The following is a 20613-nucleotide window of genomic DNA, read 5'->3' as shown; positions in this document are numbered from 1 at the left end:
GGGGGGGGGGGGGGGGGGGGGGGGGGGGGGGGGAGTCTTACAGTCCAAGTCAGACCATAGACAAAGATGTAGAGCAAGCATGTGCTGAAAGCTACATTTCTATGGGTCTCGCTGTCACCTTCAGCAATAGACCAGTTACATAACAGCTGCCTTCCATCACAAGCCGGTGCAAGATTTGATTGCACAGGCTTGAGTTTTGCAGCGGCAAAGCTCAGAAGGCTGAATTAATAACTGCGCTTGCAGCACTCGATCTCTTGTTTTATTCGATTGTCTCAGCGAGTGAGTATGCATGCATTTCAGTTTCCGTTTAAGGATACTTCTTAATGCTGAACAGATTTTGCTGAACAGTGTGTCTTTTTTTGGTCAGTTTTATAGTCAGTACTAACATTTTCCAAGAGATTTGGAAAATCTCTTGGAAATCTCTTTTCCAAGAGATTTGGAAAATGGTCTTGAATGTTTTCATTCAAGACCAGCCAGACAGAGGATACACCAGTATGTCAGCTTTCTGTTGATAGAATAAGGAGGCCACTATACAGAGAAATCAGTCTGTTTGGGTGTGTGCTTTTACATGCTTCTCTCTTCCCAAAAGTGAGCAGAATCTCATCAATAAGCAGTAAGTTGTGCAACACTGGAACACATTTTTTTCTTCAAGAATCAAGGAGCAGTTCAATTTTGATTACAGATGAAAAGGGTAATCAGCTGCTGACCAACATTAGCTTGGTCTGCCTGACCAGTAACTGCCTGATCAAAATTCTTACAAAAATCCCTGGGCCAGGTTTAGCTTTAGCTTTTATTTTTGCCTCAACCACCATCTTGTTCACTCTGGGTAATGGTCATATAAATGTTGCTATGGGCTTTCATACGTTAAGTCAAATTAAAGCTCTGGAGAAACATAAGTTATTGAATTACTACTTAGAAAATCCTTGAAATGCTGATTAACTTATAAAGGTAAAGTACAAAAAAAAACGCTTTAGTTTACATTACATTGAAATATACATTTACATATATGCTTAATATTTGCATTACACTGAACTAAAACAAAAAAAAAAAAAGACAAAGACAAAAATAATTCTTTACAATTAAAAAAAGAGTTAAAACTACTTCATAAATCTTATGGCATTAATTAGTTTAAAGGAGTGGAAGCTTGTGACGTCCATTAATATTCATCTAGTATTGTAATGTTTTATTGAAGAGATTAATAAATTATCTACTGAAGTAAAAAAAAAAAAAAATCATAATTTATCAAAGTGCAGACCAAAACTGTAAAAGTCTGTATTTATGCCCCTAGAGCCTCAGGGCTGCTGGAAAACATACTGACCACTTCTCCCGTCTTTGCTCCATTTCCCTCCTCCTCTCTAATTTTGCATGATCAGCCATTGTTTCAGCTCTCAACTTTCTGTCCTCACTCTGTTGTTTACTCTTCAAAAAAGCTACACCTGGTCTAGCTTTCTGTTTATATGCGACACCTTTCATGAGAGGGCCTGCTCCTGCCAACAACCTCATGTTCTTCTGTAGATGACACACTTGACCCTGTCAATCAGTGTTTAACCCCGTCTCTCTCCTAAACAACAGGGATCCGTTTTTAGTGACTGAACTTTTGTAACTATATGTGCCGCCTTTCATTCTATGTTGCAAGTCAATGCCTCGATGCAGTCTCTGGTAGTTTCCTTAGACAAAAAATGGTTTTAACCCATTTAAATAATAGACTGAACACAACTGCATTGTTTTGTTTTTTAATGGGATCAATTGGAACATACATATCTGACTTGGAATCTTTTAATATGATTAAACATAATTCAGAGGACATGTGGTAACTGGTGCTTTATATGAAAAATCTAAATTAAAACAAAAACAAGAAATCATACAACTAAAAGTTAACGTGTGCTGGCACACCTTTATGTTTACATGACCTTAAAATTTCACTCTGTCCCAACCACCGTCTGTCTTAATTCAAAGTTCAATCTGTAATTCCTCAAGAGGCCGACAGCTGAAATTATAGAGGGCTAAAAATAACCGCACCATAACTGAGAGGATCCCATTGAGAATGACTGAGAAGTGAGGTCGCTTGGCAGGCTGAGGAAGTTAGGTGAGCTGAATTCATTGCTGGCATTCACTTTTAAAACAATGAATTCACATAAACAAAACCTATTCAGCTTTCTTCTACACAACCAACACATTAACTCAGCACTATTTCTACTTCTGCAGCGATCTGCAGACATTAAACTCTGTCATACCATAACAACATTCCCATTTATTTGGCACATTACACGAAAGCAAATTTCTTAAGGCACTGTTCATCCACCAAACAACTGTAGAAATGTACATGTGTGTTAGGTTTGAGGCAGTATTTGTGCTCAAGCCTGTGCAGTTGAGGCACAACATGACTGTTTTATTATTCATACTTATGTGGATCCTCTTTCAGCCGAGGGACACCTGACAGACAAACACGCTAAGGATCTTTCCATTTCTGCTGCCTAAATGAGGAATCTTTAAACAGTAAATAGAAGGCACCTTTCAACAAATCCAGAGCACTGCAGACATAGTTGCTCTTTATGTGTAAAATCATCCACATGACCCTCCTTCCTGAACAGCGCAAATAAACTGAGACACACACACAAGTGGTCATTTTTATTGCCCTAATGCGCTTTTTAATGGCCATCCTCCACCCTCTTCATGTTGACGTCATATCCATTAGGCTGCACCTCTGGGCCTTTTTAGTGGAGGCTGGTGCACAGAACTCCAGGCTAAGAGTCCTTAGCCTACAGTCAATTTTGGGCTGATAAACTTGCCATTTTCGCCGATCTGACAGATGCGGTTACCAGGGCATTCCGCTCACAGCCATGACTATCAATCCCCCTGTGAGTGAGTGAACCCAGTGAACTGTGTGTCAGAAGGTAAAAGCTCTCTTTCCGTAATCCCTTACCTGTGTTTTACTTGTGCACGCAGAGCTCAACTATCTACTCCGCGTACGCGTGTTTATAGCTCAGCTGACCAAGCAGTATATCTGGATCTGGTGCCACAGAAAATAACCCTTGCAGGCTAATGTGAGGAGATAAGATTTCACATCTGATTAGCATCAGAGTCATAACTCACCAGGTTTCCTCCAGCCTCAGCGTCTCTCGTAACGACGGCATCATCAATTACACTGGGAGTTGACCCCATTCTGACCTGGTATTCAACAGTGAAGTGTCATCAACACCCTGCAATCTGCACTGACTTGTCTTTTCCTCTTCATGCATATAGAATGAGGGGGAACAGTAGGTCAAGCAAAACATAGGGTTGCCTAACGTGATGATAGACGTATCAGTAAAGTTTTGGCTAAGTAGAAAATGAGAAATGGAGACTTGGCGTTAGGTTGTTTTGGAGTCCGCAAAATGTTGTTGAAAAATAAATACAATCAGAATATTTTATCAGCTGCCGTTTATATGAAAACTAAACAGGAAGTAATTTAGATCGGGGGGAACAATTAAATTAATTGGCATGAATGGCTGAAGATTTTCTGATCTCAACAAAAATGCCAGCAGAAGCCAGATATCCATCTGGGTACGTTTAAACTCACTCAGCAATCCTGAGTTTGGAATATGATATGGCTGCATGCATGTAGTCTAATTTAACTTGAGCAAAAAGGCACAATAACAAAAATCCTAGTAGTAGTGATTCTCGGCTTTGAGTGATGAAAGTCAATACTGCAAAGAAAAACTTTTTTATGGGAACAAATCTTGCTGCATGTGGAGCAACGGTAATTGACAAACATTTAACCGTGTTAGAGAGACATCAGGTAGCAGGCTAGAATAGAGAAGACCTGAGCATATTGGAGGTAATGCTTTGGTACTGACGTGTTTTAAAAGTCTACAAACTAAGAGAATGTGTCGATCTCAATTTCACAGGAGTAGCTGGAAGCTACCAGGAGCTGTCCTCTGTGCAGGGCTGCATGAAGCTGATTCTAGGAGTAAAAAAAAAAATAAACTTTTTAGAAACTCAGAGTTAGCTGAATGAACATACCCTGACTCTCTTGGGTCTACATTCATTAACACCAGTACTCATTTTCACATTTCCTGACAGCTTTATGCAGTCAGTCAGAATTCAAGGGGATTATTCCCCAATTACTTGACCTAACATTTAAAAATGGCTGACATATTTTAATCTTTGCAATAGCTTATTTATAGTTCAGGTCAAAGAGAAATGTTGGACTTTGAAAATGGGTAAGTTACAGCAATTTTTAAACAAAGACTTTTGCCAACTTAAAGTTTTATAATTGTTCCTCTGCTTTCATATTATTTCAATAAATTAATATATTATAAGTAGAAAGAATATACAATGCACATGTTTGTACAGAAGTATAGAGTTTTTAAACTCACTTGAAAAGCAAATTACTACAGACTAAAATCCGATCCAAACTAAATTAGTTTCCAGTCTTCAGTCGATGAATAAGACACTACAAACTAATAATGTGTCAAACTGAACACTTTAGGGCAATGCCACAAAGAATGTAAATGATTTTGATGTACAGACTGGATATAAGGGGAGGGATATGGTGTACAAAGAAAGGGTGAATTAATCAATTTGGTTGCAAATCCAAAGACATTTCTTTTTTGTGACAAAACTGATGAAGAACCAAAGAAATGATGCTTGCCTCTCATTTTTGATCCAGAAACTCTGAAAACCAGGAATGTCCATCTGTGGAAGAAAATTCTATGTGCAAATATGAGCTCTTTTTGATAATTAAAGGTTATGCACCCCTCAGGACTTGGCAAGCAAAAGACTGATTTTAAAATACCTTCTACAAACTACAAGGAATCTGCGTAAAGAGGACAAATGTGATCAATGAGACAGAAACGTGATGTCTTGTGACTTTAGTGTTCTGGATCAAGTGCAACGACTTTAAAGATGGGGTTGGTTGGACTTTTGCAAGAGTCCAACCAAGTCGTGGTGAATACATGAACCATTTTTTGGTTCAAACCAAGGCAGTCTGCTCCAGCTGTGGCTTTGAAATAATGGTTTGTGCAGTTGGTTGAACTTGCACTGCTCCACTGCCGCTCAGTGTCGAACACCCAAGGCCTGATGCCTACTGGCAGATGGGGGCAATAATGAAATTAAAGATGGAACTTTTGGCAAAGGAAGGTAGGGGAAAACTCACTCAGGAAAACCAGGGAAAGAGAGAAAGTGAAGGGGAAGCGGGGTAGAGAGACAGAGCAAGGGAAGAGAGAAGGTTGTTCTGATAAACATATGAGACAAAGTGTTCCGGGAATAGCGCAATAGCTCCAATCCATCACCAGATCATTGGGATGCATGAATAATGAATTTGCTCGGTGGTTCAAATTTGACGGATGAATTTGGTCAAACAGGTCGAACCAGTAGCACATGACTGCATTTCATTAATACTTGAGAATGTAGCTGCCATACATTTGTTACACATATAAATTTAACCTAAAAATTGCTTTGTGAAATTGAATCCTCAAATAAAACAATGTCTGGAATAATCTGAGGATGGGTCAAAGAATGAGACTTTCTTCCTAAAATTAATCCTCCCTTTCTCTCGGGTGCTGGGTGGCTGAGTTGGTAGAGCATGTGCATCGTGTGGTGGTCGTCCCGGGTTCGATTCCCGGTCTCTGGCATTTGCTGCATGTCATCCCCTTCTCACCTCTCTGCATTTCTTTTTTATGTGCTGTTCAATAAAGGCAACAAAGTCTAAAAAAATAAGTTAAAAAAGTCTTTGTTCCTCTCTTATTATCCTCTTGTCTTATCAGGACCTACGCAAGCATTATTCATCTCTCAAATATCTTCCATGCAATCAGTTTGGCATATTTTTGTTGCAGGCATTGCATGCATGTGGGTGTATGTATGACTTTCCTTTCTCCTTTAGGACACTTTGCCCCATTTATTAAGAGAAAAGAGGACATCCATTTGTTTGCTCAGTGTTAGAGTGAATTAAAAAGTCCATCTCAAATCTAAATTGCTGTTTGACACGTATCCTTGCTACAAGCAGATGGACGTCAAAGACACACAGAAAGTGAGATTGTGATTGACGTGAGGTCAGTGGGGCATGAAGGAGAGGAAGAGACATCAGAGGAATGGGTTTTCCACCCGTCCATCTGTCCATCCAGAACACACAGGCCACTCATTAGCCAGGCTCCAGCTGTTATATATTGGCCTGCAGGTTACGAGGTCTGCTCATTTTAATTTTCTTACCCACCAACACAAAAAGGCAAAGAGAAACATGTTGCTGCAAGCAACAATATATTTTCTTTTTGAATGAATGCAGCCCTGGGCGAGCCCCGCCTTCTGCTCCCACCTTAGAGAACAAAATATTGGGTTGACAAGAATGGATCACGATGAGAAAAGACGACTTCAGTTGTATTTTGGAATAAAATAAGAATTTGGATTTATTTACTTATTTTCCTCTCAAATCCAAATTATGCTTCAAATCTGGAATAACTGTAAAATAATTCAGTCCAGGTTTTCCACTTTATATATACATACATATACCAGCCACCAAACAGAGGACCAAGATTCAGTTTTTAAGCTTCGTTAAACTGGAACAAACTTTCAGAAAACAACCATTTGAGTACGGTGAACACATTGGTATGCAGGTAAACCGGTTTGAGATGAGTTGAGCTTTGTGATGTGGTGCATTATACTGATGGAAGTAGCCATCAGAAGACAGATACATTGGAGTCCAAAAGGGATGAAGATGGTCTGCAACAATACTTAAGAAAGCTTTGTTGTTTAAACAATACTCCAATATTATGAAGAGGTCCAAAGTGCTTGGAAAAAATGTCCCCCACACCATTACACTACAACCATCAAGGGATTGTTGATACGACGCAGGATATGGCATTTGGTTCACCCTGTTTACGTCACATTCTGACCTTACCCACTCAGTGTTGCAGCTGTAGACGTGATTCATCAGACCACGCAAAAATGTTCTAATCTGATATTGATTTTGTGAGCTACTGTCATTTTGAGGGTATGCTAATACAACTGGGTCTCTGTGCTAAAGTCCCAGACAAATCAGATGTTATGTATGGTTAGTGTTAAAAGAAAAGTATGCATTACATTTGTTTAAGAAATTCACTGAATATCTGAGTGCAGTACAAGTGAATTGTTATATCACTTGTAAATATATATATATATGTATATATATATATATATATATATATATATATATGTGTGTGTGTGTGTGTGTGTGTGTGTGTGTGTGTGTGTGTAGGGCTTTTCCCCACTGAAAATTAGAAGGTTACATTGATTTTAGCTTTTATGACAAGATAATTCTTCAGTCATAAAAATGTTAATTTATTTAAGGGTTTTCAAGAAGTCTTGCCACCGGTGCCAACACATATAAAGCTGCATGCTGCTCTATTTTTGCCTGAAAGGTTAGTCAAACGAAGACTGCATCCCTTAAAATCTGCCAGAAGGATGTTCCAGTGACTTTGTTAATCAAATTTCAGGATTCCTTTCTTAAATGCTGGCGTTCAGTCTGGAAAGCTAAATCTGGTACATAATTTGGCTACACAAGGGAAAGAAACCAGTTTAAGATTAAAAGATTAAATTTAGCCCTTAGCTTGTCATTTGGTCTTGTTAAGCTCTATTGGACCAGTAATTACAATCAACTTTAGGGAGATTATGAAAAATACCAAAGAATAGTCAAAAAATGATGCTGTCTCTTCAAAAGTCTATCATTTTAAAGGTGGTTTGCATCTAACAAAATGTGTAAGGATACAAGCAGCTGGCTTAATTTTTGGACAAGAAACTGCGGCTTGCATTAGTATTCAGCCCCTGAGTCAATAGAGCACAGAAACACCTTTTGCTGTAATTACCCCAAAAGTCTGCTGTGTCTTCCTAACAGCTTTGCACATCTACTGGCTGAAATATCTGCTCACTCATGTTTGCAAAAATAGCTCCAGATTGGATGGAGAGGCAGTTATCCAGCACTGCCAAAGACTCTCAATTAGATTTAGGTTTCAACCATTATAAGAAATCAATATGCTTTCATCAAAACCAGGGGTCTGAAACCTGCAGCTCTGGAGCTGCAAATGGCTTTTTGGACCTTCTACAATGCCTCTTAATAACTTTGACTGGAAATGATAAATAAAAATTGAATGCTTTTAAATATAAATATAATACCAAGGGAAAGATTTGCCAATTTTACATGTTTGTCAATAAATAAATAAATACATTTAATTTCCACAATAGAATAACCCTAAAAGTAACAGTTATATCTTCTTTACTCCGTTTGTTTGGTTTTTTTTTTAAATACATTTTCACAAATATTAACATCCCACAGAAAGAAATTATACAAACCTAAACATTCTAATAAAATAGTGGTTCTTTAGAAAAGAAAATTGTATATGATTATCAAAAATTATAAATTTTCCTCTTTACAAAGGTCATACAACATTTGGGTCTCTAAACAAGCAGGATTGAGGGAAATAATTTCTCTTTGGATTGTAAACGTTGCAGACTGCTAATCTAAACCATTACTTCATAGCTCTGGCTGTGTGCTCAGGGTCGTCGTCCTGCTGAAAGGTGAATTTCTGCCCCAATCTCATTCATCATCATCCAACAGGTTTTGTGCTCCGTGGTTTTTACATTGTGTTGGTTTCTGCCAGACAGAATTTTCTATCTAGCCCAAAAAGTGCAATTATGGTCTAATCTGATCAGAGCATCTTTCTCCACTAATGTTTTCTAACAAACCTCTGGGGCCTTGACAGACCAGCTGTATTAATTCTGAGATTACATTATAAACAGTTGGACTCGGTTAACTGATAATGGGACCGTTGTTTAGTTTGATATATTTGTTTTATTTAGGGGTAAAAGAGTTAAATGTGTTGTCTGATGTTCAGAAATGCAAATGTCTTGGTATGTGACAAAATATAAAGTCATTAAAAGCATATAATGAAGTGAGAAACAGCTATTTTCTGGATCAGGATTGCAATGTTTCTGCTTTGAGCTTCAGAGATATTTACTAATTAAAAAAAAAAAAAAACATCTTTAGGGAGCAAACAAAACACATAGCTTGCAATTCTCAGCTTTATAGTCCCTTACAAAAAGATTTAAACAAACATCAGTGATTATATGGAAGTGCATTTATGCCTTCTCAGGTGGGCTCTGTAAGGTAATTTAAAGGCCATTTCAGAAATAGTGGGTTGCTGCATGTTCTCTGTTTCGCTTTTATGTCAGATCACAGTGGACCATTACACTCCTGTGTTTTTGTATTGCCTTTGTAGGGAATTTCCACTCAAGTCAATCTTTAAATGTTAGACAGATGTTAGAATGCTTCTTTGAAAAAAAAAAAAAAAAAAGTAACAAATCCATACTATAAACTATCAAAAAATCTTATTGTGCATAACAGTTTCTATGTTTTCTGTTATTTAACATAAGATCAATAAGATTCTAAGTTTGGAGTGCAACAAAGGCAACATCATGAACTGCTACCACAGAGAGCCAATAAGAGGGTGAATAATTAGCTTCACCATTTGAAACTGCAAGGAGATCCTTAGTTCATTGTTTGGATTTACTGGGCTTGAATGGTTTTGATTTATTCAGAGATTTACTCAGAGGACAGACAGATTGCACAGAAAGTTGGAAATTACAGCACGTAATCTCGGCCTTCATACCAGCTCAGTCTCCGGTGATAAGAATATGATCAGATCTAGGAAAGTACACAAGCAAAAAGAAAAAAAAAATCTGACTTTATGGACATAAATCTTATGTCCAGCTTGTTTTCATGCAGAGAATGGTTCTTTCCCCACCTTTATAACAGTGAAATTAAGTTTGTTTGGCTGCAAAAACCTTGAACAAACAACTGAGCCAATTGAATTACCAAAGCCAGCCTGCAATTCATTAACAACAGCGGTGTTCCATGTTTTGCTCGACTTCACAAATGACTTCGTTTTCATTGTTTATAAGAAGCTATTTCAATCCTTTGATGTAGGCATTGCTGGGTAACTACATTTCTACATTTCCCACATGACAGAGTAAATCCTTCACCCTCAGATAGGACCGAGCTGATTCAAGAGAAAAAAGGGACTTGTCTTAAGTCAGGAGTCTTTCCCGTGTTTAAGTTATAACATAGACATACCATAATACGTAAATCTTTTTTTTATTTTTAAATCCTTTCTTTGATGGTTGTGCATCATTTAAAATTTTCTTATAAAGAACTTTGGGTTTCATTAGATTTAACTCATAAATATATATATAAAAAAACAACTGAAATAAACACTTGAAGTGTAATGAATCTATATAATATATGAGTTTTATTTACTAAGATCAGCAAAGGAAATATTTAACCTGATATTTACACCGTAGAAATACTTTAAGATTTTCCATCAGGCATTGTTGAAAGATGTAGCAAACTGGAATAAAGTATACCGCTACAGTTTGGGCCATGTGCTCCACTTTAATAATACAGGTTACTAATTACCACGTCACATCCCTCCCACCTCTTCTGTCCGCCTTTATCATTATGGCCCACAATCCTCAAATCATAGACTGTGCTCAGACTTGGAGCTAGAACAGCTCCTTATATAGCAGTACTTTTTGTAAATAATGCACATTTATGTAGGCAGTGGCTTTGGATGTCCCCTTTTACAGATAACGTTTGAAATGATCAACTATTTATTTAAAATAGGTAACCCGCGTAACACCAAATGCAGTTTTAACATGATTATTTGATTTAGTACTTAATATGCATACACTGTTGGAATAATTTTGGTTGCATTATTGGAAAGTGATATTTAAAATGTCATTTTCTATTTACTTTTCATCTGATTTTATAATTAGTTTGATGATGTGAAACATTTAAGTGTGATTAATAAACAAGAAATGTAAAAAGGAAAACACTTTTTCACAGTGCTACACTTGCCACCAATGGAAGGAAAAAATAGGACACACAAAGTCACTACCTCTATATCAGGAGTGGGGCAATTGCATCTTTCTCCAAAAACAATTACTGTTTTTTTTCACTCATTAAAATAGAGGAAATTAAAGACAATCCCAGCTACACAGTGGTTTTAAAGAAAAAGAACAACTGTGATTCAAAAGTAAATAGGTCTGAGCCTCGTCTACATGGCAATGAAGAAAAATTAAAATTTCCTTACGATACAGTCTATAAAAAATGTTTTTGTCTAAAATAATATCGACCCAAGAATGAAACTTAGGAGAACTCCACAAATAACAGAAGAATCAAGGTTGTTTTTAAGCAATTGATGCAATACTGTACATTAAACACAAACTTCCACAACATCTAAGGTTAGGCTCCTCTTTCTGTTAAGAAAGTTACTAACCTCATTTCACTCTTCTGGCCAAAGTCTTTGCAGGTCACCATAGCCGTTTTTGCACTGCAAGGAACGGAACGGAACGGAACGACACGGAACGGAACGGAACGGCACGCTTCGGTCCAGTCCGACCCATACTGCAGCCCTGTTGTGTTTGCATATAACTGACTCAGAGGACAGACATTGCACAGATTGCGTCATCGCAAATTAAAAATAATAATAATAATAAAAATATTAAAAAGAGCACTCTTTACAAAATACAGTAAGAACAGTTTAGTGAGAGCCAGCTAGAACCGATCAACGGTTGACTCTAGACCAATCAGCTGCTGATTCTAAGCAGCCCCGCTTGGTCGGCCCGATTGGAACCACAGCTCTTGTGGTTCCAAGGAGCCGGGTGGAACCGGGTCGGAAGTTCTAATGCAAACACGGTTGGCCCTACTTTGAACCCGTACCGTGGCGTTCCGTTCCATTCTTTGCAGTGTGAAAACGGCTAAAGACTTTACTTTGAGCTAAAATAATATTTTTGCCAAGTTGGTATTCAAGATGAACTTTGTATTGTCTTCAGCTGATTTATTTTTTTATGTCCCTGAGGAGTTATGATCAGGAAACTGCTTACTAATACATGCACATTAATACATGTTAAATGGACCTTGTAAAGTGAATGATCGTATTCTAGTTAATAAATCAGTAAGCTTTCAAAATGATCCATGATTAATTCATAATTAGTTGAATCACTTGAAAAGTGATTTAGTGTGTTTAATTCAGACTACACACTTGTCTTGTCTTGATAGAGTAACAGATGAGACCTTGTAGGAAGCCAAAGATTTCAGTAAGAGAATTGTCTTAATTTCTTACCATAACTGTGCCAATGGCTTGTGTGGTTTTTTTTTTTAAATCCTTCAGAAAGGGTTGGTAAAAGAAGGCTGATGCCACTATGCAAGGTTTTCTGTGAGCTGAAACTGGGAACGAAACCACAGCACCAACAAGAGAACCTCAATTATATCAATCCAAGCATCATCACTCTGCTTTATTTGGTTGAGAAAAGCAGAGTTTTTTTCTTCGCGGGACATTCTCGCCATTATTCGCCACTTTTATCTAGTTTTTCTCCATGCTATAGTTTTGTTTTTTTTGTTTTTTTCAGCAAGAGGAACATTCAGATATACAACACCAGAACCAGACTTTAAATAGCCAGCAAACACTGACCTGAGGTCCAGATGGCTCAGCAGGGGATCGGCAGCTGCACCCAGCACCCACACAGTGAAGCCAATCAGAAGCAGAGTGGTGGTGAGGATGGTGCGTCGTGCTTCTGTTGAAGTGTCTCTTACAGCCAAGCTAAAAGAAACAGCCCCTCTTAAACCTGGGTACAGACAGAAAACAAAGCTGTTTTTGAGCAAACATATGGGTTAATGGCATCTGTAAAACTACGAGAAATCTATCAAATGACAATTATGTATAAAAAGCAGCAAGCCATCCTGATAATAAGGCCGTAGAAAGGAAACAGATTACACTCCGACTATCACTGTCACCATAAACCATTTGGCCAACAAATAGTTTAGATTGGTTGATGCAGAGCGTAATAGGAAAAAAAAAAAAAAAAAACGTCCCATGGGAATTCATTGGCCTCCATGGGAAAAAACGGGGGAGGTGTTGGTTGCTTGTTGATGGATACATAAAAAAAAAAACAAAAAAAACCCCCAGCAAGATAAGGGGTTTTCATAAGGAAGCATTCTTACATAAGCAGTAAAGTAGGTCAGACCTGCAAACATACAGGATGGTGTATTACTTTCTATAAAAACATTTCTTTCCCTTTCCCTAGTCTTTTAACTATAAAACTTTTGAAATATTACTGTCAAACACACCTATATAATGGTAATGATTTATACACATCAATTTAAACGTAAACTAACAAGGTAAGAGTGAAAAATAAAAACATTTGTGATTCTGAATATATCCGTTTAAGCAGAACTGCCCTCAGGAGCAAAAGTAATGAAATATTAAAGGCTTTAAGTAGGTGCTGGCATTTGTGACTGTCAAACTAACTTCATCAAGACATTGTGTTACACTCGTTCCACAAGAGACACCTTCCCTTATCGTCCTCACGAACGATAGTAGCTGCAGGCCCTAAATGATGGGATGAATGAAATGGGAAAGTTTTCTTTTTTCAAAACTTGCAGAAAAAAGGATTGCAAATCCAACTTCTATCACTCCAGCAATCCCAACTGTATCAATGCTGAAGGCTTCGTAATGATTAGAAGTTGAGAAAAACAGTACCTGCAAACACCATAAAGTGTTGGAAGTTGCGGGAAATCTTCTTTGTGCGACCCAGGTTTATCAGGAAAGACAAAGGGTAGATGTTGCAGGCTCTTGAAATAAAAATGGATAACTGCAGGAATTGAGGACGGTTAAGGACAATATATGGAATTCACCTGGGAAAAAAAACAAAATGTTTGATGCTAACGTCAAGGAGCAAACAAGTCATCACGTGTGTAAATGCTTCTCTAATTAACAAAGCAATATAGTAAATTAATTCTTATGGTGGTAAAAATGTTCAGTCTATCTCAGCATTAAACACATCAACCCATTATTGTTAATAAAACCACAAGTCTTAGTGTGAACTCTAGATTATCCATCTTGTGTTATTTCATTAAACATAGGATTTTGGTGCAATATTATTAAATATAACTTTACTGAAGTAGCTTTTAAAATGTAGACAAAGCTGCTATTTAGCGCTCTCTAAAAAAAATAATTATATAAGCACCCATCACCGCAAGGGACTTAATGTGAAATGTTGTTTTTCATTGTCAGATTTGATTACAGAACCTTAAGATGCATTTCAAAGTAACACCTCAAACATACTGCTTGTGTAACATCATCAAAATAAGCCAAGATATTAGGGAGGGAATTGGTAAGCTGTGACCCAGAGATGAATATGATGTGTTGTGAAATGTACTCAACTCCCAGGCAAAAAGCAAAGGCTACTCTTTGAGGAAGAAACCATAACTCCAAAAGCAACATCAAATTTTCTGGTCATAATGTTGATTGTTAAATTTGAAAGAAAAAAAAGGGGAACTAGCAAGTCTGATTATTCTGACATCTAGCAAATTTTAATTATTTTTGGAATCAAAATGGACTTAAAACATGAAGGGTTCAGTTTAATTTAATGTCTGATTATGAAAAAAAACATGCTATATTTTTTTATATAAGGTATGCAAACCTCTAGTTTCAACTGTGATATGATATGAATGTTCGAACACAAACTCAGAGTGTATATTAAAAAAAAAGATTTCTAAACAATGTGTGTTTATGATGCAAATGCAGCAGTGTGGCACCGTGCTGAAGCATGAAACCAATCAGGCGCTGCTAGCTGTCTCGGCTCTGAAAACCCACTTGGATGGCCCACACAGGATGGGACTGAATACTAAGTGTCCAGGGCAGTAACACAGAAGATGATAGGTGGGCAATTATCAGGGACATAGCTGCCATTTTGAAAACACTTAGTGTCTTTTGTCAAAAAAGCTCCAATTGCCCTCTTTTAGCGTCGTCTGACCTTGATTGAGCCTACGGTTTTCTTGTTATTATGTGACAATCTGCATTTGTGACACTAAGAGGACATGGCTAAAGGGAGGCAAACATATTTTCAAACCCCTTTTTTAATCTTTGATGCATGAGAGTCATTTATGCAGACAGGTAACCTTGTTTTAGATTCATGGAGGGAATAGATTTTAGTCTTTCTCAAGGGAAATTCAAATATGATGCAAGAAATAAAAACAGCATCAATATCTACGACAGGGGACGTTAGCCTGACAGAGCTATTACTAAAACAGAGTTCTGTCACATCCTGCAGTCAATATTAAATCTTCTGAACCCTATGGAATTTCAAAAGCAATATCCTGCTCCCAAAAGCAGTCATTGCTCTCTGACAAAGACCTCTGAGCTATTTGAATGGAGGTAATTAAGCACTTTCATCTCAGCTCCATTTCCAATAAAAGCCAATCTCCATTGTCACCGACTAAGACTGGAGGCCACAGCGATTAAAATCTACTAAATAGCCAAAGAGCGATTAACATGGGGTGAATGACTTGGGTTATTTCATTTTTATAGTCACGTTTACGGCCCTGCAAGATGACTCTGACCTCCATTTCTTCCTGTTTATACAACCCGGTCAGCTTCCAGTGGGAGATGATTGTGAGATTTTGGTGGATATTATAGAGCAGAACAGTTAAACTCAAGTCATAAGTTTTCCTCCACTACCAACCACTCAGGCTAAACAGGAGCACTGGGATAGGAATCGGCTCTGTCCATGTTTCTGTAGCCCCCTTGACCCTGTGCTGGACGGTGATCTGTAATAATAATTGCTGGTCGTCTGAGCAGTGGACTGTGAAAGAACAACTCCTTGGAGTGCAGCCACTTTTTTTTTTTCCTGGCATACTCTACTTCTCTGTCTAAAGAAAGGATGGTTGTACAATGAATAACACCGAGTTCCTACAAAGAAATCTCCCTTTCATTCTCTAACAAAGAACAGCTGACGGCTACAACAGCAGCTTCGAGCATAAAACTTCTCTTATAGTCAAACTTTGCCAAAGCTACTTAGGTACCATTAATGCTTTTGTTACCACATATAGCAGTTTTTTTTTTAAAAAGCTATAAACACTTTAGAGTTTCATCAACAACACTGGAGGCAGCTGACCAAATAGTGATAGAAAAATAGAGATGATAAATGTAAGTTACAATACCTGAAAAAGTGTAAAAGGGTCATTTATTTTACAAACAATGGGAAGGTGTGAAGAAAATGCTAACAAGATAAGTTAGCATACATAATGTTCCAGCTACCATACTATTTCAGCATCGTAGGGACCTGGGATCTTATTTTAAACTAATTCTAGCTGTGCAATCTTAAAACTGATATAAGCAGACTAATCAGCATATAGCAAAGACAGAACAAAATGTCATCAATTCTCCCTACACCCCCAAATATTGCTGAAGACTCATCACATCTCTTTCCTATGCAAACACTCCGAGTCTTGTTTTCTGAACTGGATGTCTCATTTCTCCCAAAGTGATGTCTTTCATGACCGAAAACTCTGCCTGTTACTCTCACCCTCAGCCTGCACGATAATCAGCTAAACATTTTAATTTATTTTGCATACCAATGTTTTGTCTCCATTCCAATGTTTGCCAAGTTGGGAATGAATTGACTGAGAAATCAACTCCCTCTGAAAAGTCAAAAATCTGGCTTGCTTGTTTGGTGCTGGACCCTGCAGAGCTCATTATACAGTTTCATGAAGAGATAACTGATTTTCCTGCAAAAAATATACAAATACTTTCTGATGTAAGAGTTGTTTTCAAGCTGGGCAAAAACAGATAAAAGGGCAGTTCTTAAGTAAATCCATCTAACCTGAACGCAAAATGCCAAGCCCACCCCCAAGATGATTGGGATGCGCTCTCTATATTCTTGCAGAAGCAAACTCACAAAGTACTTTATCTAAATCTGGCGAGCAGGAGAAATACAACAAATAAATAAATAAATTATATGGCAAATTTTAGAAGCTATTGCTGCACGACGGAGATTACAACCTATACTAAAAATTAATGGTACACATTAAAATATTTAACGTACGAGTACCATTGGCCCCTGGTTATTAATTTTGAATGTGCAAACATCCAACAATGTCTTCACCTAGACTTGCATAGATTCATATAGGGATAATAGACTCTTAATTGTTTTAAATATGTAATTATGCACAAATCTGCCCATGATCAGCTTAAAATATATATATTACAAAATACATTTTTTATTGAGTCTACCTTTAAAAAAAGACTGAAATTTTATATATATATATATATATATATATATATATATATATATATATATATATATATATATATATATATATATAAACAAGATCCTCCTTTCTGAGTTTTGTCATATAGGCACAATTTCCAATAGTTTTTCAGCAAATGGAGAACTAGCCACCATAATTATAATAAATGACCTATTTAAATGTATGGAAATTTATACTGAAGATTTGCTGTTGGGTGTGAATTTGCAGAATTAAAGGACAGACAGGCAGCTGAATGCCATCTGTGCAGTCAAATAAAATTTATTTCCGAGCAGCTTAAGATTTGGATTGTGTTTTTTTTTTGTTTTGTTTTTTTTTCTTTTGAAGGGCTGTTGGGATGATCGGGATGCCAAATTGAAAACAAGAAAGATGTTCCAGTAACTGCACAAAAAGGGATCGGTCTCAAAGTACAGCAGACTGAGAGAAATCAAACGGAGTGAGTTCTGACTGAAATCCAGAGGCTGCACAGCAGGGGGTGGAAAGACTCTGTTGCATTGGAGGAAAAGGATACAAATGCTCCAGAGATGAAGAGAGCTCGGAAGGCATGGTGACGAAATGTAAACCATATATATCCCATGTAGCCGAAGATGAAAATCTCCCCGAGGAAGTTGAGGACTTCAAAGAGCTGCAAATTATAAAAAAAGGATTAAAAGAATCTTGAGAGAGAGGGTCAGAAAGATGAGCACGTATGTGGAGAGAGAAAGAGAGAGAGAGAGAGAGAGAGAGAGGGAATGTGTGAAGCCGTTTGCTGGTGGAGTTACGGTACAGCCTGGGTCAGAACTTTACATCTACTCCTAAAGGACATTAATGGCATTCATTTAAATTATGTTTATAGGAGTGGATTTATACATCTGGAGAGTGCGTTGTTTAAATAAATACAATTTGAGTACATAAGCTTTATAGTGTTTTAAATTCTCTCTTACTTATACAGGGTTAAATTACATGCATGGAATCTAAATACATTGTAATATTCCATAACTTAGAATATTATTAAGAGGTAAATTCATTTCAATAACTTGTTTCACTAAGAGAAACACATTATATAGATTAATGACACACAGTCGGATGTTTTCAAGCTCTTATTTCTATTAGTAGAAATAATGTAATTTTTATTACATTAGAAATTTTCATACATTAATGTTTCTTTCACATGGGTATACCTATTGAGCCTGCATGACTCTGACACTGTGTAGATTAGAGAAAGTCTACAATAAATTCAAACATGTGCACCCAGATGTAGCCTGAAGCCATGTTATCATATTCTTCTATGATGGAAAAATGCTTCGAATGCATTATTAAAGTCATAAAACTAATGTGACATCACATCAATGATTGTAAAGCTCAGATGGAGCTGTAGACTTTTGATATTATTATTATCCTTTTGTCTACTTAATGTTTTAAGATTGCCTGCCTGCGTTTATTAATGTCTGTGTCGCACAAAGCGACATTCATAACAGCTCTTTGCCAGCTACTGTACGTTTATCTATGTCAGCTAAAATCTTTGCATCACACCGAGCGCTTTATAAATCCATCTGAAAATAGTTCCTCTGAACTCCCTTTGTTTCAGTGTTCATTAAGATCAAATAATAAGTCAACAAAGGATTTCAGTCCAAGAAAACAGCTTGGTGTCAGTGGTGTTTGAGATGAAGCCTCAATTCATCCCCTTCCACAGATCAGTATTTATGGAAGTCTGTCTGCATGCGATATAGATGCAATGAGAGTCTGACAGTGAAGGACTCCTCACTAAATAAGCTGAGATTTGTACAAACATGACAAATTCAGTTTTGACGTTATTCCTTTTGAGGAAGCAGCTGCAGAAATCTGCGGCCCGAGGGCATGATGTTTTTTGCGTTCATCGGCTGAGTTGTTTTAGTCAATTCTTTTTTCGGTTTACACTCAAAGGAGTTTTATTGCAAATATGTGGGTTGTCGAAATAAGTGAAAAGCAAAACGACCGACTATTGGCCATTAAAAACACCCCAGAATGTTGGTTAAGCTTTTTTGATACTTCCAGATAAAAAAATCCAACAGATCTCATTTACCTCTATTGAAAACAAATACATTTATCAATTCAATTCTTCATAATGCCATTAATTAATGTTACTGATGAACAATAAAGTAGACATTTAGCTTTTATTAATTACTTAGAAAATATGTTTTATATTACATAAAGCTTTTTTGGTTTAAAGCTTCTATAGAAAGCTTTGAGCTTGAATTAACCAGAGATGCATCAGTGAAAGAATATATGTTCAACTCACTATTCAAATGCTCTCTTTGTACCTTTTTTATTTCAGCTGGAGCTGCATGTATAAAACATGAAATAATGGATACAGGCATGCTGCCAAGTAAACACACTGCTCTGTTCAGATCTACTTTGTAGGCGAGGTGTTCAACTGTGTTACCTTTTAGAAAGCTTTTCCGTGATAAACAGCTGCACTGTGGCACCGATAATGCATAATAAATGCACAGATGAGTTTATGTGTACACTTTTGATTTATTTGCTCCACTGTGAAGCTTGTCAGCTCAGTATATCAGAAGTGCTGGCCCCCCATCTGTGCTAGGCTTTATAAGCAGATAAGGTGGAGGGATGTCTGCCCCACAGACATCTACAGGATGACCAGAACACTAATAGAAATTAATATCTGGTTCTACGTGCAGAGATGATAATAATAATAAAAAATAAAAAAAAAAACATATGAATGAATAAAACTGAAAAATGTTCCTCGAAAGTGGAAGTAAGACTGGTTGAAATCATTGAAAATAAATATACCTGTTTGGTTCTTGTGCTTCCCTCGTGCGACAAATTGAGATTTGTGTACTTTGCCTGGCTCAGGCCACAAAACAGAACTGCCACAATGCCTGAAATACAAAACAAAACATGTGCAAATGAAGTCGATTAAACTTCTGAAAGTGCAATCAATCTACTGTGGGGGCAAATTGTGGAAGAATAATGGGGATCGGTCAGATTCAGTGGTTTCACAAAAAGAGATGTTTGCGTGTTTTATTTCGTTACACCAAGATTGTAGAGATTTGCTCAGAGGTCTGGGGTCTGGCAAAGTTGCAACAATAACAAACAGTTCTCTTGGGAAATTTATAGGGCAGGGCAATCTTCCTGTTCATGTTATCATACTCAGCCAATTACAGCTCTAGCATCTCTTATCTGCACAAAGGCATTAACCAGGCCACAACCAGAAAACCAAAGGACAGACGAAAGAGAAAATAGAGACAGAAGTCTGATACATTGCTAGGAATTTGTCAGGATATGAAAACATAAAAATGTTAGATATTATATTCCCTAAAAGGGTCAGATTTCTAATTCTATAAATGTCATCCTGGAGGACTGTACTGAAGACTAGCTGTGAGGCCAAAATGACTAAATACATGTTCAAATTTCATCTACACTACTAAAATAAGATCACTATTTCATTTCCATTTGGTAAAATGCAGTGGTGGGAAGTAACGAAGTACAAGTACTTCGTTACTGTACTTAAGTACAGT

General features: G+C 37.1%; 1 protein-coding gene across 1 annotated transcript in view; it reads right to left on the bottom strand.

Moving 5' to 3' along the window:
- The window catches only part of LOC106962287 (sodium/hydrogen exchanger 9-like), a 93943-nt gene that overhangs the window by 39187 nt on the left and 34143 nt on the right, over positions 1-20613 (bottom strand). The window contains exons 9-12 of the mRNA XM_015056606.1: positions 19886-19974; positions 17628-17741; positions 13548-13659; positions 12480-12633 (exon numbers count right to left, since the gene is read on the bottom strand). Of these exons, the coding sequence (XP_014912092.1) occupies positions 12480-12633; positions 13548-13659; positions 17628-17741; positions 19886-19974 (469 nt within the window). The remainder of the gene's footprint in view (positions 1-12479; positions 12634-13547; positions 13660-17627; positions 17742-19885; positions 19975-20613) is intronic.

The sequence above is a fragment of the Poecilia latipinna genome, unplaced genomic scaffold (genome assembly GCF_001443285.1).
Source record: "Poecilia latipinna isolate Pla-1442-1.1 unplaced genomic scaffold, P_latipinna-1.0 Scaffold1395, whole genome shotgun sequence".
NCBI lineage: Eukaryota > Metazoa > Chordata > Actinopteri > Cyprinodontiformes > Poeciliidae > Poecilia > Poecilia latipinna.
This window is presented reverse-complemented; position numbering and strand designations above follow the sequence as displayed.